The sequence below is a fragment of the Clytia hemisphaerica genome, unplaced genomic scaffold (genome assembly GCF_902728285.1).
Source record: "Clytia hemisphaerica strain Z4C2 unplaced genomic scaffold, Clytia hemisphaerica genome assembly, whole genome shotgun sequence".
Taxonomy (NCBI): domain Eukaryota; kingdom Metazoa; phylum Cnidaria; class Hydrozoa; order Leptothecata; family Clytiidae; genus Clytia; species Clytia hemisphaerica.
Genome location: NW_027103803.1, coordinates 653923 through 670489, shown reverse-complemented (window position 1 = coordinate 670489; position 16567 = coordinate 653923). Strand labels below are relative to the sequence as shown.

Here is a 16567-nt window from a genome sequence, read left to right as displayed (position 1 = left end):
ATCTGTTAAATGAACGGCAGGATTACGTGGACCAAGCCTACGTTGAAGAAGAAAACCGCAGCTAGATATTTTATCAACAGAAACGCGCATAAGGTAATCGACAACTAGATAAAAGAGAAATGGTGCAAGGGTATCACCTGGAGAATACCAGCTAAAATAGAAAAAGTTGAAGTCTCACCATCAGGTGTTTGTACTGAAGATTTTGTATTAGTGTACAGAAGTTTTATGGCATCAATGATCTTTTGAGGGATGCCGTAAAGAGAGAGAATATCAAACATTAAGTCGCGATCAACCGAATCAAAGGCTTTCTTGAAATCAACAAAAATCAAAATTGCTTCAAGATTGAAGTTTCTAGCTCCTCTAAGATTCGTCGAAGAGCAAGAACTTGGCTTAAAGTAGAACGACCACTTCGAAAACCGTTTTGATTTTTACGAAGAAGGGTTCAACATGAAGCCGTATTCTATTAAGAAGAAGCTTATTATAGATTTTTGCTGCGATTGGGAGAAGAGAGATACCACGATAGTTTGTGGCAAGACTAAGGTCTCCCTTTTTGGTTACTGGAACGATGGTCGATTTTAACCAGTGTGTTGTACAAACTTGTCTTCAAACGCGAGGTTGCAAAGCTTTAAAAGGATATCATGAAAATTTCTGTCCTTCCAGATAATAGGTGGTATGTTATCTGGACCGAGGGCCTTGCATGATTTTGTTGTGGAAAGGACCTTTGTCAACTCTTCCATGGAAAAAGAAAAGTAGATATCTAGAGGGGGAGAAATTTGCTCTCGTGGAAGAAAGTTATTTGTTGCTAACACCGGGTTTTTTACCTAAAGATTTTTAAAAGCTGTAACCAATTATCTAAGCGTTTTTTTATCCGAGCCACCTTTCAGCTGGATGGACGGTTTTGAGTTCTTGCCACTTAGTTTTTGTACTACTTTCCAAGCATCGCGATGAGAATTTTTGGAAAATTGCTCAGACATGTCCTTCAGCTGAGTATCAATAAAAGAAAACTTGAGCCTCTAGGTAGGCCTCGTCAAGTTTAATCTTGGCAGAGGTAAGTTGCTCCTTGCGTCTCCGCGTTGGTGCTGCATTATACAAAGAGGAAGCTTTTGTTAGATTTTCTCTTGCTTTCTTGACTAAGGGACATTCTTTTGGGTCTGATTTAGCTCGTTTTTGTTTTCTTGGAAGTTGCTCTAGGGCAACTTTTTCTGTGGAATCTTTAAGACAAGAATACGCTAGCTCAACATTATCTTTGGTCAATTCTTCGTTGAAAAGAATAGAGAAACGGTTAAAGACCTCAATTCCAAACATGCTACAGACTTCAGGATTTGTAGAGGCTCTTTTCCAATCTATTTGTTTTAAAGGATTAGGTTTCGAAGGTTTGGAAGAGCGAAGACTAAGTTTGACCTTAGAAGATACGATGCGATGATCAGTACTCACAGTAGCAAAGGAAGAATATGCTCTTGAGTCCTGTATGCTATTACGCCATTTTTTCCGGAAAATGATATAGTCGATCTGTGCTTTATCGCCGTTTGGATATTTGAAGGTCCAGAGATGATTAGCACATTTCATGAAGGAGTTATTGGAGGAAAAAAGGTCAAATTCTTGTAGAAGATCTAAAAGGTGTTCACCGTTACGATTTGTAGCCTTGTCAAATGAAAAAGGAACATCAGGGTAGGCAAGTTTGGCATTAAAATCACCGGCTATGGAGAGAAAATTATGCCTTGGAATATGGCTAAGCAAGTTTTTAAGTGACGAATAAAACTCCTCGACATCTTCCTCGGGAGCACTGTTGTGGGGGCTATAGGCACACACTACTGTTAAAACTGGGTTACTGGAAAATTCAGCAATCACGATTCTAGGTGTAATTTTTTCAATTCTTATTAAGTTGCTGGCTGCTCTAGATGAAAGAAGAAAGCCAATCCCTCCAACAGAAGCATTAACCGTGTTTTTTGTTGCAGATGAGGTGATAAGTTGGGAGGAAGAAATAGAATCGTAAATTAAATCATCGTCAGGGTGAAATATTCGATGTTCTTGAAGAGCAATGATGTCTATAGAGTTATTAGACATGGAGAGTACAAGTTCATTAAGTTGTGTTGGTCCGCTTAGTGTGCGAACGTTAAAAGTACTGATTTTTAAGAAGTTAGAACATCTTAAAAGTTTTGTTGGTTTTGATTTTGATTGATCAGGTTCCATCTTATCTGGAGAGACCCTCCCATTGGGGTTTAAGATCTCACCTTCATTGGATCCCAAGGTGGAATCAAAGAGAGAAGAATGATCGAGAAAAGCAGGGGCTTGACCGGTAATCAAAGGCTTATCCCTGTTAGGGACTACCAATTGATCCCGGACCCTGGAGCTGTATGAGAAATCCATTGTCTTTTCAAATTGCTAGTATAGTATGTGTTGCGCAACGACTACATACCCATTTTCCCATAGGTGGGGCAGTTCTCAACTAACTTGAGAGTTTTCTCCTTAACCAAGAGTGGTTAGGCAGAAGAGGATCAAAAACCATATCAACTATCTGTTGTTAACTGCCTAATGATCCCTATCGCTCTACCTGCTATAGAACGAGATTTTTTAGGCTGGTTTACTCCAGCTGGTGTTATATCAGAGTTTTCCTTCTCCTATTTGAATTGCCTTACTGGGCTATAAGATGCTCCAACTACACCTAATTCTCCGAAGAGTATGGAATGAAAATAAAATAAAATTGTGATTAGAATATGATACATCATTATACTTGACATTCTCGGATATATACAGATAAAAAGAGAAGGTTTATATACAGGTTAAAAAGAACATGTGCACTAGCTTTGCTTGCTATCCAGCTACCGATTTTCAACACTAAAGTGATTAACATCGTCATTCGCTGTAAATTCAAGACGATCAAAAAAACTATATAACATGCAGCGATTATTAACACTGAAGTGATTATCATCATCAAATGACTCCCACTTAGGGTCCATTTTTCGAACCTCAGTGGAGCACTGACAATTTTGATGTTCTTATAAAGGAGACAGAGATAGAACATCAATTAACTAAAAATACAATGCGGTACATATATTCCAGCCCGCGGCTTTCTATTAAGATATTTAAGATGTGCTTTTTGTGTGCTATATCTCTTCCCGCAGTGATAAGTTTTGGAGTTTGCGGAGTAATACTATAGAAACTCCTCCCAAATATAGTTCCCTATTCTCAACGCGTAATTTACACGTTAAAAATGAACACTCAACTCATACATGTCGTCCATGGCTATAGAACTTAAATATGAAAGGGCTATTCTATTTTATATCTATACAGGCGGTATTGACGAACATTTCCAGGGGATAATTCGAGCAGAATTTCTAGGGTGTCTAAAAGAGTGTATTTTCATTTTTCCAAGGGGTAAAATATTACTTCAAAATTTCCAAAGGATAAAAAGACTGATCTTAGTTCGTCCACCGTCTCTTTAAGGTACGAAAAGAAATTTTCGAAGGTTTTTTTTTTAAGTTTTGTCGCTTTCCAGGGGGTATCCGCAAATTTCAAAAGAAATATTTGTTGACTTGAAAAGATTTGTCCACCCCCTCTGCTGTATGGTAATTTAATGGAATGACTCAATGTGAATCAGCGTAACTTTGATATTTGGAGGAGATTTCCTTACCAATTCGTTTCGGGAGCAAGTGCGCAAAATCATTATAGGATGAATTTCAAAATTTCTACATCGTGCTTAGAACCGAGACATTTGGATGGATAAATGAACCCATCTTTTACCATCAAGGACAATGGGTCTTTACAAAATTCTTTGATTAAAGTTTACCGTCTGACTCTGAAAACAGAGAAACTAAAAATAAATATAGTAAAAAAAAAAGGATCAGAGTCTACTCTCGGGGGAGGGGGGTTGGAAAATAATCCCAAAACATAATAAGCGGGGGGATAAAAATGCTAAAAATGTCCTGGGTGGAAAATGTTTTAAAAGGAGGCCAATAGAGCAGAATTGGGGGGGGGGTTGAAATAAGAATGTCCTGGGTGGAAAATTTTCGAAAAATTAATTAGCAGCAGGGACGGTATTAGGTACCCGAGAGTATGTCAAAAAAACCCTTCAAACCCTTCAAAAAAAACGGCACGCAAAAATTACTTTAATAGAATGAATAACTTTTTTTTGTCTTAAACAAAAGATAGTACTTGAAAAATACACAAAAAAATGCTTATAATAACAAACACCCTAAAAAACATTTGAATCAATCAATGAGACAGTTTTTATCAACACCTGTTGCATGTTCACATCCTTTCTTCTCACCATATTTATCAGTCACCACGACTTGTAAGACGTCAGTATTGGGATATTTCCATTTACCGAAAGCATACATCTCACGATCAGGACCACTCAATACTGTTGTGATATCTTGTTTCGTTTCTTCTTTCTTTGCTGTCTGCCAATTCATTTTGTATTTACCAAGAAGACGAAAAACGCCACTCCATTTGTAAACGATGTCGATTTTCTGTCGAAGGAGATCAATCATAACTTGCTGGTTAGCTGGAACCTTAACGGTCACCCATGTTGTATCGGTTACCGTTTTGGTTGTTGTTTTACTTGTACCAATATTGAGAGAAGAAGATGCTGATAATTCAAATGAGATTTCATTCTTGAATTTCTGCCCAAACCAATTCGCTTCGAAAGCTGTTTTCACACCAAATGTCGTGGTCATGGAAAAGCCAGAGCCGATAGTCAAAGTACTGGATTGTGCCACTGAAACAGCTAAGACTTTCTTGCACTCGTAGTCTGAAGAAGCTGGCATACAGATAACAGGGATATAATTTTTGACACGTTCGGGTTTCGAAGTCAAAGGATCTGATTCGTCTTCCATCTTGAAAGATACAGATTCCAAACTTGCCACATCTTTCAAATTACTGAGAGATTTGCATTCATAGGTTTTACTTTCAGGTGTAAGATCTCTTGCTTCCATGGTGCATTCTTTCAATTGTCCTTTGTTTGTGGTGTCCTTGAGCTTGATGGACAGTTTTGGGTTTTCACTGACAGCCAGGCTTTCCATTTGACAACATTTGATTTGATTGACGCAGTGTAAACCATCACAATAACCTCGTTCCATTCCAGCCATGAAATATCCAGATCGACATGTAGACCAACCCTTATTATCTAAGGATGAAGATACATCGTGATTATAACAATGTCCCCATTGTTCTTTTTGTTTCTTGGGTCGGCAACAATGGAATTGGGCAAGATCGGAGATTTTTTGAGCCCCTGGTTGAGTGAAGACACCAGACATAAAGTATCCTTGTTTACAAGTTTTCCAAACCGTTCCACTGGTGAAAAGAAAAGCGAATTGATAGTTGCAAACTTGATCTCCAGGCTCCTTTTGGCAACTTGCATAATCGATTCTTCCAAGAGGATCTGACGACGATCCACTGTATTGGTTTTCTCTTGATAGTCCATTGATGTAATGTTCCTTATTGCATTTCGACCAGCCTGAAAAATGTAAAAATTTCAGTTGACTTGGTATTATTGCTATTTAACTAAATGTAGCTTGATTAATTTATGGTATGTCTCAAAAACGTGAATATTACCATAAGTTTTAGAACACAACAGAAAATGAGCAAATAATAGACTGAAAATGAAGAGTAATTTGATGCAAATCCTTGGGTGTATACCCTAGTTGTTATTTATCCGCATTTTTGCGAAAATCTGATTGAGGAAGTCATCAAAACTAAGAAATTTAATTTCTTCAGTATTGATAACATCTAACTTCCTTCAAACTTGAATCAAATATTTGTCTATTAGTAACAAAGTCGATTCTTTTATTTTAAAAAGAAACTTGAAGACATCAGCAGCAAACATTATGATTTTAAATTTTGAAAATTTTATTTAAATAATCCCAGCTGGCACACAACGTTGTTTCAACGTTCATTTAACGTTATATGGACGTTGTGAATGTTAGATAAACGTTGAAACAACGTTGTGTTCCAGCTGGAAAAGAATGCTTTTAATAAAACTCAAACCTCCATTCTCAATAGAAGATCTCCAATCAGCATCGTAAAGTAATCCAACATGTCTCAACATTGAATTATGATATCCCACATTCGTTTGCCATTTATTGGCCAGTCTTCTCAACGTTTGTTTGGCCACGTCAATATCTCCTACCACGCTAACAGAGTATGCGTTGGGACCTCCACAACAGCTCTGGACATCATGACATGGTGTATATGAACGACATCTTGTAGAACATTCTTGATCGACTACTTTTTTTCCTCGTGGATAAATATTCGAACAATGACACATCTGACCTGTAAGTAATTCAAAGTTCGTAAGACGTATGTTATCATACAAGTACTGTATACATGTACAATTTCATCGATTACTGTACCTCTGTAGGGTCTTGGGGAGCACTTCTGTAAAATTGGGTTAATGGAAATACCAACTTATCTGAAAATCCCTGGCAGATTATCAAAATCACTAAGTCTCAAAAAAGGGTTCTAAAAGGGTCAATGTGAATTATATGATAATCATTTTTTTGTTTCATGCTAGAATACCTTTCTGGATATCCCCCTGAGACCATGAAGTTTAAGTGTGATATAAGACTTAAATAATCAACGTTTTACCTTTAGTAGCGGCGAGCACATATCCTTTATCACGACAAATTTCTTGACATCTGATATTGGAACTTTGATGAATTCCCATGTCTGATGAATCCAAAGAACCCGGTGGAAACATCCTGGCAAAGAAAATGAGTTTGAGCTTTATATCACGAATAATACTTAATCAGTATCCCATCAGTGAAGAAGGAAACTTAGCGTGTAATACAGTAGTATAGGCGTCATATGATAATACGATTATCACAGGAAAAAATTTTCGATTTCCAAGGTATTAATAGAAATTTCAAGATTTCTTAGTTGGAAAATAGAAAAAATCCAATGGAAAATCCAACCTGGAAACTTGGGACACTCTCCAAGAATGGAAATTTTGCATTTTCCATGGCTTGGAATTTTCAAAAATCCAGGTTGAAAAAGCTACAATCCAAAGTAAACAAACTTGGAATTTTCAAAAATCCAGGTTGAATAAAGCCAAAATCAAAACTAAAAAAGGTTGGAATTTTCAAAAATCCAGGTTGAATCCAAAAAGTGATGACAGAGATGTGGAAAAAGAGATCTTAATTAAACAAGGTTTTTGTTTTTGTGAACAGTCACTCGCTAGCCTAGGCTCGATGGCTCTCGGTCAATCTCTCTGTTATTTCTACATGAATTTTTAACGTTTTCCAGACTGTTTGGAGAAACACATTTTCCGACCCAAAAAATCTAGTTTTCCAAGGAGGAGTCTAAATTTCACTAAAATGTAATTTCCAACATCGATTTTTGACGCTTTTTTCAATTCCCAAACTGTTTGGAAAAATAAAGATGTCCTACCTACGTTTTTGCTTTATTTCTACTATGTTTGAATTAGTCGTCTAGCTTACTATTAGGATGTCGAACATTTTACCTCTCAAAACCCCAACCATAATTATATACCAAAACCAAGCTATCTAGAGCAATTAGTAACTGGGGAGTTTGCGTTTGTTCGGGACCTTACAGTAAATGAAAAAATTTATAGGTATATACGTACACAATAAATTGAAGTTGAGATAAGAATTGTTTGATACTCAAAGTTTCACGCAACTTTTCGTCACGATCTTCAGTCAAAAATTCTAGGTAGGTATATACGTATAGGTACGCTCACGCCCTTGAACACTCGGTTTGACGGTAAATTTGTTACCAAATAAATCACATTTACATATTCTATTGCGCCATCGCATAAAAATAGAATTCAGTCCAAAAATAGATTGATGATATTTAATAGGCTTTCCTTAAATCTTTATTTTGAAGTATCGGTAGATTTAGAAAAAAGTGATGAGGCCACCATTTGTTTTTGAGCGAAGGCGTAATTGGGGCTCTTTTTCCTGCTCTTGACTTGTGCTCAAAATTGGTGTGGTACATGAGAAGGAAAAAATTTAGGCTATTGATTCAGGCTAGTTTTTCATTTTCTTGATGAGAACAAATATTTCACTTGATGGCGTGTTGAAAGGTGCAACTTAAGGCCTCAGTAATTATACTAGCCATAATTTTCATTAAAGTGCCACCGCAGAAGATAAGTTGTTGAATTTGGAAAGAAATGTTACTGATAGCCGTTACTTCTGTTAGAATGGCATCTCATCTGAAGCAAAATTTAGTCTACAAATATTAGCAATTTGTGTCCATCTCATAGATATCTTCTTATAGAGATAAGATAAAGTTATTTATCTGTTTTTTTTTTGTTATCTCTTTTATTACCAAAATAATGGTATATAATGGTTTGTTTATATCATACTAAACGCTACTGTACTAAACTGCCATTTTAATGTAAAAGTCAAACGACAAGTTTTTGAAAGGTTGAAAATTTTTAATTTGGGTTGCTCAGAGCGGTTAATAACTACTTGTGGTTTAATACGGGAATTTCCCTTAATTCGACTCCCTGAGGTAATAAAAAAAGACATAAAGAGCTTTGAAAATGGGTAATCAGATCAAAACAAATCCGGAAAAGTGTTTTTAATGATGATAAAACAATAGAAATACAGTCAAGCTAAGAATGTTACCGGTACACCATTTAACCGGAACTAAAATACTGAAAAACGCGCGCAAAATTATGAGATGTTTGCCCAACTTCCTTATGCGTGAAGCTATGAATGCCATCCTCGGAAGCTTTAGGCTTCCTGCGGTGGCAAAAAGTTGTTAGGTTCACCTTGTCCATTTTTACCAGTTAACCACAATAATGCCTGTAGAATTTTCTCACGTCGAACAACAAGTTCCTTTGAGGTATTATTTTTCCCATTCATTTTAAAAATCACTATAGGAATTTCAGAGGGCTCTCTTGGAAGTACATCTGCAATTTTTTGTACATTGTGAGGCAGATTCAAAACATGACCTTTATAAGCTCTCTGACCTCCCCTTGGGCGGGTGTATACTTGCATTACAGGAAAGGCTCTAGCTATAAGCATTTCTTCAATTTGTGTTAGACCTTTGAGTGATTCTGGGACAGGACTTGGTTTCATATTATTATCAGCACTGAATTTTTTTGGAGTCCCTTTATCTCTCTTGCAGCGAGTACAATTAAAATTACAAACTGACTTTAACGTGCTTTTGATAGGCCAAGTTTCAAAACATGTTTGACATTGAACCATAATAAACTTCATTGACTGCTGAAATTTTTTCATATTTTCACTACATATATTGTAGTTGACTTTCTTTTCTTCAGACTGTGAATTTAATTTTTGCTTGTTTAAATTGTACATTTCTTTTCGTTGTTTTGGATTGTATCTTTCTTTTCGCTCTTTTGGATTGTATCGTTCTTTTCGCTTATTAGAATCATACACTAGCTTTCGCTTTTCAGGGTTGTAATGAGCTATTCGCTTTTCATGGTCATAATTTGCTTTTATTTTCACAGAATGCGAGTCGTAAAATTTTTTATTTTCTTCCTTTCGTTTCAAAATTTTAACCTTTTGGTTGATTTTCTCAAATAAATCATCAAATTTACTTTTTTTGTTGCTTGTACTGCAAAGACCTTCATAGTTTATTGGATTTCTCTTTCGATTAGGATATGTTTTTTTGATCTCATTTTCTTCATTATTGATAGACAATTCTGTGTTAAGAGGGTTAGTAGTATCTATAACAAAGTCAATTTTTTCAGAATCAGATTTTCTATAAAAGGCAAAAAACCAACCTCCTTTGTTTTCAGAAAACATTTCATTAATGTTTTGAAAACAAATTTTTTCAGGATTTAAATCATCAATGTAAATCCATTTATTCTCAATAAATATACCACATGCAAAATGGGCACCACAATTCCTTACAATGGCATGTAATGTGTAGCTATTTTCTTTTACTATAATCTCCTCAAAAAATCTACAATTGTTTATACATACTGTTGTACAGAGTTCTATAAGAAGAAAAATAGGCAAATTGACAACTTGAATCTGTGCTGGTATGTTGACAGAGCAAGAATCACAATTAATTTCTGAGCTTGGATTAAGAGAATTTGATACACAGTTTGGCCACAAACTTGCATCAACTAAAATCTCTGGATATAAAAAATGCGAAAGAAGACTGACAATGCTACCCGTTTCTCTTTGTTCCTTCTCACTACCACAACTATTACAAGTACCCTGAATTACAAAACTTGTTTCAAAAACATGTCTCTCTTCTTCTGATAATTCTTTGAAAATATTACTTCCAAAAATCTCTTGAAACTCTGCGTCGCTATTTCTTCTCACAAAGGTACCACAATTTTTTCAATAATCTTAGACCATACCGGTTCCCTAATTTCATCCAGCAGTCGAAAAGCATTACTTTTCATATCGTAATCTTCAAGTGAAATTTCCATTGATCCACTTAATTGAAGCAGCTTAAAAAAATCACTTGATTTTTCATATGATACTTTAGCTTTCATTTCTGGAAGAAGCAAGCGGTAACATATTTCAAGAAAGCAATCAACAGCGCAAGAATAGGTACGACTGCCAGTTGTCCTGCTTGAATTTCGGAAATGTGCAACATTCAATGCAGTGTCTAGATTAATCGCAAAGTCTTCCTCTGCCATACTGTGAAAAATCTTCAAATTATTTTAGGAGCAAAAAGCAAAAAATGTAATTACAGTTGACACTGTCTAATTTGACGTTCTACTATTTGATAAGCCCGTTTTGGATAAAAATTTGAAGTCACTTTAAAGGTTTTGAAAAACCACTCTCTTATTTGATTTCTAGTAACAAAAAAAATGCCAGATATTTTGAAATTCAAATGTTCGATTTTGTTGCGTTCAAATTAGAAACTCAAAATTTGACTCCTCAAATATTGCAAATATCAAAGATTTCTTCCAAAAAACTTATATAAATTTTCAGCAAGATCTTCGGTTATTGTACTGATTCGACGTTCAAAAACCAATCGCAATAAGCAACCTTCGCTTCGCCTTCTTCTTCCCGTGTTACTCTATAATTCAATATTTACTTTAGGGATTTGGGAGACTTTCTCAATATTCAATATGCTGTGGTATTCGATGAGAATCCCTTGAAATTTGAATTAGAGAGTGTCAACTACTGTATATATAGATTTTTGCAAAATGCAAACTTTCCTTTATGGAATTTCCCTTTTATAGGGCGCCTTGTTTTATACTTTAGTTCAGTTTCAAAAATTCTTTTAATTGTCAGCTGTGTGCTGTTCTGTATCAATAGTGTTAGAACGATGATGGAAAAAACTATATAAATAACTGTCAGACTGTTGTTCTGTCAGTCTGTGCTCTGTTTCGCTGGAAAATATAAATCAATCTCAATGTCTAAAAAGGATTCAAATTGTTTAGTTTTCCTTTCAGCAAACTCACACTGGATTGTTGGGTTTATAGAAAAGTAGTGCGATTGGACTACTGGACTGTGCTAATAACTGGAATAAAACAGATTTAAAGAAACAGGGAGAAATTCAAGATGTCTGCCACCATCACATCAGGTCCACCAACTTTCCTTTTTTATCGCTGACATTACCTTATACCTAAAGCCAGAGCCATCGGCTGATCGTTTGAAACATAGTCAATAGAAGAAATACCAGATAATTCAATTGACATTGTTTGAAAGCTCCGACACGATAGGAAGAAACAAACGTCCGCCGCGCAAGCTAAAAAAGAGCTATCCTGTAAAACACGGCTTATCGCTCTTCATTCCGGGAAATCAAATAACCGTTAATTGATAATGTTCCGCTAAGCGGAACTAAAATACTGAAACGCGCGCGCAAAATTATGAGATGTTTTCCCAACTTTCCCTCACGAGTGAAGCTATGAATGCCATCCTCGGAAGCTTTAGGCTTCCTGCGGTGGCAAAAAGTAATACTTCAAAGATAAAGCAAGAATACTGATAAAGGGGTGTACGTGTAATGACATAATACCACAGATTTCTGTAAAACCCGAAGGGCTAGATGTCGTGCTTTAAGATCTTCCAAGTAAAAAAAAATATCGCAAAAAATGCTGCTATTGTTTTTGAAAGCCCGCGAAGCTTCTTATTGGTCAAGTGTTGAAAATCTTGTGTAATGTCACGTGACCTAGGTAGGATTTCCTATCTAGCCTCAACACACTTTTCTGTCAAAGCACGACATCTAGCCCTTCGGGCTTTAAATGCGACTCGGGAGAAGTATCTTACCTGAAGCAGCCTTCCACGCTGTAAACGCTAGCTGAACGTTTGGCGATGCGCGTTCTGTTGTCTCTACTCTCAACAGAATAGAACAGAACACCCAAAAACACCATGGTCTTGAGTAACAACTTCATTTTGTCAAACTCCTAAATAAAAATACAGGGAACTTGAAAAATCAATTAAAAAGTTGATTAAAAAGAAGATACCTTCAGAGAAGAAATTTTGGCGAATGATCCCATTCGTAAATTTATTTTGGCGATTTAAAAAAAATTCTAAATTTCACGAGAATTAATTTTGGCGAACGACAAATTTTTATTCAATATTTTAGCTGAAAAAAGAGGGAAAAAAAGGGTTTTTGGAAGAAATACTAAATCGAAATAAAATTAAATTTGGCGAGACTTTAATTTGATGAATTACCTATAAATAAATTTCTTTCAGCCGAAATTTCTTTTCAAAATTTTAAGTAAGGAAATTCATATTTTTTTACTCTAAACCACTTTCTCACAGCCACGGTTGACCCTCTACTGCCCAGCTGGCACACAACGTTGTTTCAACGTTTATTTTTTTCTCTGGTTTTAGGTGTTTCTTTAAATTGTTGAAATTCATTTCGTGATACAGCTGTCTCTTGCTAGGGAGGGGTTTTTAGGAAACCGAATGGAAATAACGTTTTCCCGTTTAAATTTTTGGCTGAATCCCGGAATCCCAAAAATTGAAGAAAAAAATAACACCGTCAAACCGGTTTGTAGAGGTTAAAATAACGGCATAATGGCTGAAAAGTAGGCTAAATACCGTCACCATCCGATTTAAAAATACCGTTCTCCAGTCTCTTTTTTCGTCAAATCCCGTAATACCGTACTAAAAAAGGGCCAATCCCGTCAAACCGTAAAAGTACAATCCCCCTTGCTAATATCGAACTCGAATGGCAAATCTTTTTTGTTCGAACTACAGAAAGATTTGAAAAACTAGAGAAATGACTTTACGAAGGTTTTTCCTTGACGTAGACCGAAAATTAGTTTAAATTAAGTAAAGATTCGAATCATATAGAAGGTAAAATTCCCTGTAAAACTTTGAACACCTCAAATGGTTTTAAAGCGCGTTAAAGTACGTTTGGAAAGTAGAGTTTTAATTCAAGATATACGACATTAGGATCTTAGGGTTTAAAAGCTCAAATTTGCTCTAATGAGGCTTGAAATATAGCCTAGAAGCCACCGAACCCCTCTAAAATCAAAATATTCAATAAAAGAAAGTGGAAGTGCTAAAATAGCAATTCTCGCCCGAACTTTAAATTCTGAAAAACGTCAAAATACACTAAAATCTCAATGTTTTGACCATGATTGTATCAAATGTTTTCAAGTTTACATCTTTTTTTTTTAACTCACATGAATATATAAGGGTTGGTGAGGTTTACAAACAAAGGGCGTCTGTTTAAAAAATCTATATGTACCATTTGAACAGCTGATTAAATTTATACTTAGAAGATACCCAGCTGGCACAAAACGGCGTTTCAACGTTTTTCTAATATTCACAACGTCCATATAACGTTAGTTCAACGTTGAAACAACGCTGTTTGCCAGCTGGATAGTGAATGAAAGTTAATTTATTTTTGACGTTGGTGTCAATGATTATACAAAAAATTGTGTGATCATATGCTCATACTTGTACAACCCATGGATGTACTTTGAAATTAATAATATTATTTTATGATAATATTTATACACCCCCTTCTCATAGACCCACTGAAACCTCTTCCCACTGAAAAAAATAGCCAAAATATCGTCCCCAGTAGAGATTTATATTCAGATTTTTGTACCGCTGAAAATAATCATATAAACCAATCCTCACTGAAAAATATTGTGCTACCGGGTGCGCCACAAAAAAGTTTCTCTCTTTAAAACTAATTTTCTCGAAATCTGAAAATTTTAAAAGAACCATTCCTATTTCATTGGAAAGAAGAAAGATAAACTTAAATTTTGATGGGTCATTTATTAAATTCGGTTCATTAGATCGAAAGTTATGCTCAATTGAATAAAAAAGTTACTTTCAGAAAAGGCCCAAAAACGTTAAAAATCGACCTATCAAATTAAACAGAAGCATAATTACAGAGGCATCAGTATTTTCGTTTCAGTCATTAAAAATGAATTAGCTGTCTAAATGACTTTTGTTATATTTAGGGTTGAGTTTCAATGAAGCAAGAAATCGTCGAAAAAGCCAAGAAATCTGGTAGATTCATAAAAATACACCAACATGGGTTTCGAGGTGTTCCAGGCTTCATAGACTATCCAGTCTAGATCTGAGGAAATTTCGGTAAAAGTAAATTCAAAATGCTTTTGATGAAGATTTAAACTCATTCGAACCATCAGTTTTCAAATTTATCTGTTTAATTCCTGAAAAATGCTCTTAATCCGTAAAGGCCTCTTATGATTGCCCAATTTAAAATAAATGAATAGGTCGATTTTAAACGTTTTCGGGCACTTTCTGAAAGTAACTTTTTTATTCAATTGAGCATAACTTTCGATCTAATGAACCGAATTTAATAAATGACCTATCAAAATTTAAGTTTATCTTTTTTCTTTTTAATGGAATAGGAATGATTCTTTTAAAATTTTTAGATTTGGAGAAAGTCAGTTTCAAAGAGAGAAACTTTTTTGTGGCGCACCCGGTATTTTTTATATCCCCACTGAATTTTCTGGCTTGAAAACAATAGAGTTCAAATTCCCCAGCCATAAAAAACACGAAAATATCAATATTGACCTTTTACTTACCCCAACCAGCAGAAAAAATCCAACCTGGTTTACGAGAAGGGGGTTTACTTATTAGCTCTTAGGGCCTCTTTGGGGGGGGGGGCGAGTCATTGCTTACATTTCCTTGCAGGGTCCACCATTTACGAAAAAGTAAAGGAAATAAAATTAATTGACAGAGGATTATCCGGTTGGAAATATCATCTAAAAGTTTCATCTCAAATGTAAAAGGTTATATTGAAAACTCGAACGAGGACTAATGATTAATGACTAGTGATTGGAACTTAACTTGACTTGGGGTCACTCTTAGAGTAGAGTAGTGCAGCCTTAAATCAAAGGGCGTTTAACCAGTAACGGTATAGCTTTGAAACAGAGGGCGTATACCAGGGGCGTATACCAGGGGCTCTGTACAAAAGACAAGACAGGTGGCATAAACCATTGGCTTCCAAGCCCAAAGGGCTAGACTCGAGACTCCTGGATGGGAAATGAAGCCACTTAGTTCCCATCCAGAACGCCCGCGCGTGGTTTTTACACAAACGCCGGATTTAAAGTAAAATCTATCACTAGATTTCAAAAAATGCAGTCCTCAAAAACAAAAGAATCCGCCAGCTAGAATCCTTCGTCATGATTGCCGCACGTTTTATGCGTGTTCTGGATGGGAAATAAGTTGCTTCACTACTCTAGCTCTTCGGGCTTTAAACTCAATGGCGTGAACATCAAAGGCACTAGGGAATCTACACATCAGAATCTAGTGTCTAGTGACCCGATGCGACGTTGAGTGGTTTGGGTTCACCCGAAACTGCAAAAGTGAAAAAGTTGAAACTTCAAATTTCGAGAATTGGATTTTTTAAGGTCTAAGAATTTAACTTAATTTATAATTCCCTGTGCGCTTCTTTCTGGATCAATGAGAACTCTACAAAGGGATGTTCACCAATACTGATGGTCGTATGTTAAAATGGATATAGAGTGGAAGGAGAGTTTTTAGTTTGACAACTGTTATTGGAGCTGGTCAGACTATTTCACACTACGATAATATAGGCAATTTCTACACTGCTTCATTTGTATTTTTCCATAATTCAGACCCAGCTGGCACACATCGTGGTTTCAACGCTTGTCTACAATCGGCGCCGAAATATTTGGCGCAAGGAAATAGCCTGGAAGCCACTTAAAACCCCTCTCAAATCGAAATATTCAATGAAAGAAAGTGGAAGTACTGAAATTGCAATTCTCACCCGAGCTTTAAATTCTGAAAAACGTTAAAATACCCAAATACCCAAATTTGCTAATATACTTCGGCACTGATTGTATCGCCGTTGACAAATCAAAAGGGCCAATCACAAATTTTGTGTCTGAGAAAGCTAAGAGTTTTTCTGTCTAGCTAGCCTTAAATATAAGATTGACCCTTTTTGCATAGTGAAGAGCGTCCCATATGAAACAGGGTGAATCTCAAAATTTATGCTCAGACAAACAGAAAAATTCTTTTTTTTCTCAGGCAATAATTTTGAGATTGGACCTTTTGATATGTCAACGTCAATACAAAAACTGTAAATCTAAAGGCATTCCATTTTTGTCTATCCTCTGGTATCACTTTTAAGTTAGAATTTAAAATCCATTTGGTGAAAATTTTGTTGAAGCTCTCGAAAAATTCAAAAAGTGAAATAGATTTTTGTCACT

At 35.7% G+C, this 16567-nt stretch overlaps 2 protein-coding genes across 2 annotated transcripts; both read right to left on the bottom strand.

The window, feature by feature from the left end:
• Positions 1-990: 990 nt before the first annotated feature.
• Positions 991-2367, bottom strand: LOC136806378 (craniofacial development protein 2-like). Its single transcript, XM_067062939.1, has one exon. The coding sequence runs from the start codon at positions 2365-2367 to the stop codon at positions 991-993; it is 1377 nt and encodes a 458-aa protein (XP_066919040.1).
• Positions 2368-4101: 1734 nt separating this feature from the next.
• LOC136806360 (uncharacterized) lies at positions 4102-12297 on the bottom strand. Its single transcript, XM_067062923.1, has 4 exons — positions 12165-12297; positions 6586-6698; positions 5986-6270; positions 4102-5455 (listed from the first exon to the last, which is right to left on the bottom strand). The coding sequence occupies exons 1-4, from the start codon at positions 12287-12289 to the stop codon at positions 4209-4211; spliced, it is 1770 nt and encodes a 589-aa protein (XP_066919024.1). The 5' UTR covers positions 12290-12297; the 3' UTR covers positions 4102-4208.
• Positions 12298-16567: the final 4270 nt, after the last annotated feature.

Excerpts from the sequence above, each read along its gene's own strand:
- LOC136806378 (XM_067062939.1), bottom strand. The coding sequence starts at position 2,367 with ATGGATTTCTCATACAGCTCCAGGGTCCGGGATCAATTGGTAGTCCCT.
- LOC136806360 (XM_067062923.1), bottom strand. The coding sequence starts at position 12,289 with ATGAAGTTGTTACTCAAGACCATGGTGTTTTTGGGTGTTCTGTTCTAT. Across the intron at positions 6,699-12,164 it reads AGCGTGGAAGGCTGCTTCAG|GATGTTTCCACCGGGTTCTT; the intron begins GTAAGATACTTC and ends TTTCTTTGCCAG. Across the intron at positions 5,456-5,985 it reads ATCTTCTATTGAGAATGGAG|GCTGGTCGAAATGCAATAAG; the intron begins GTTTGAGTTTTA and ends TACATTTTTCAG.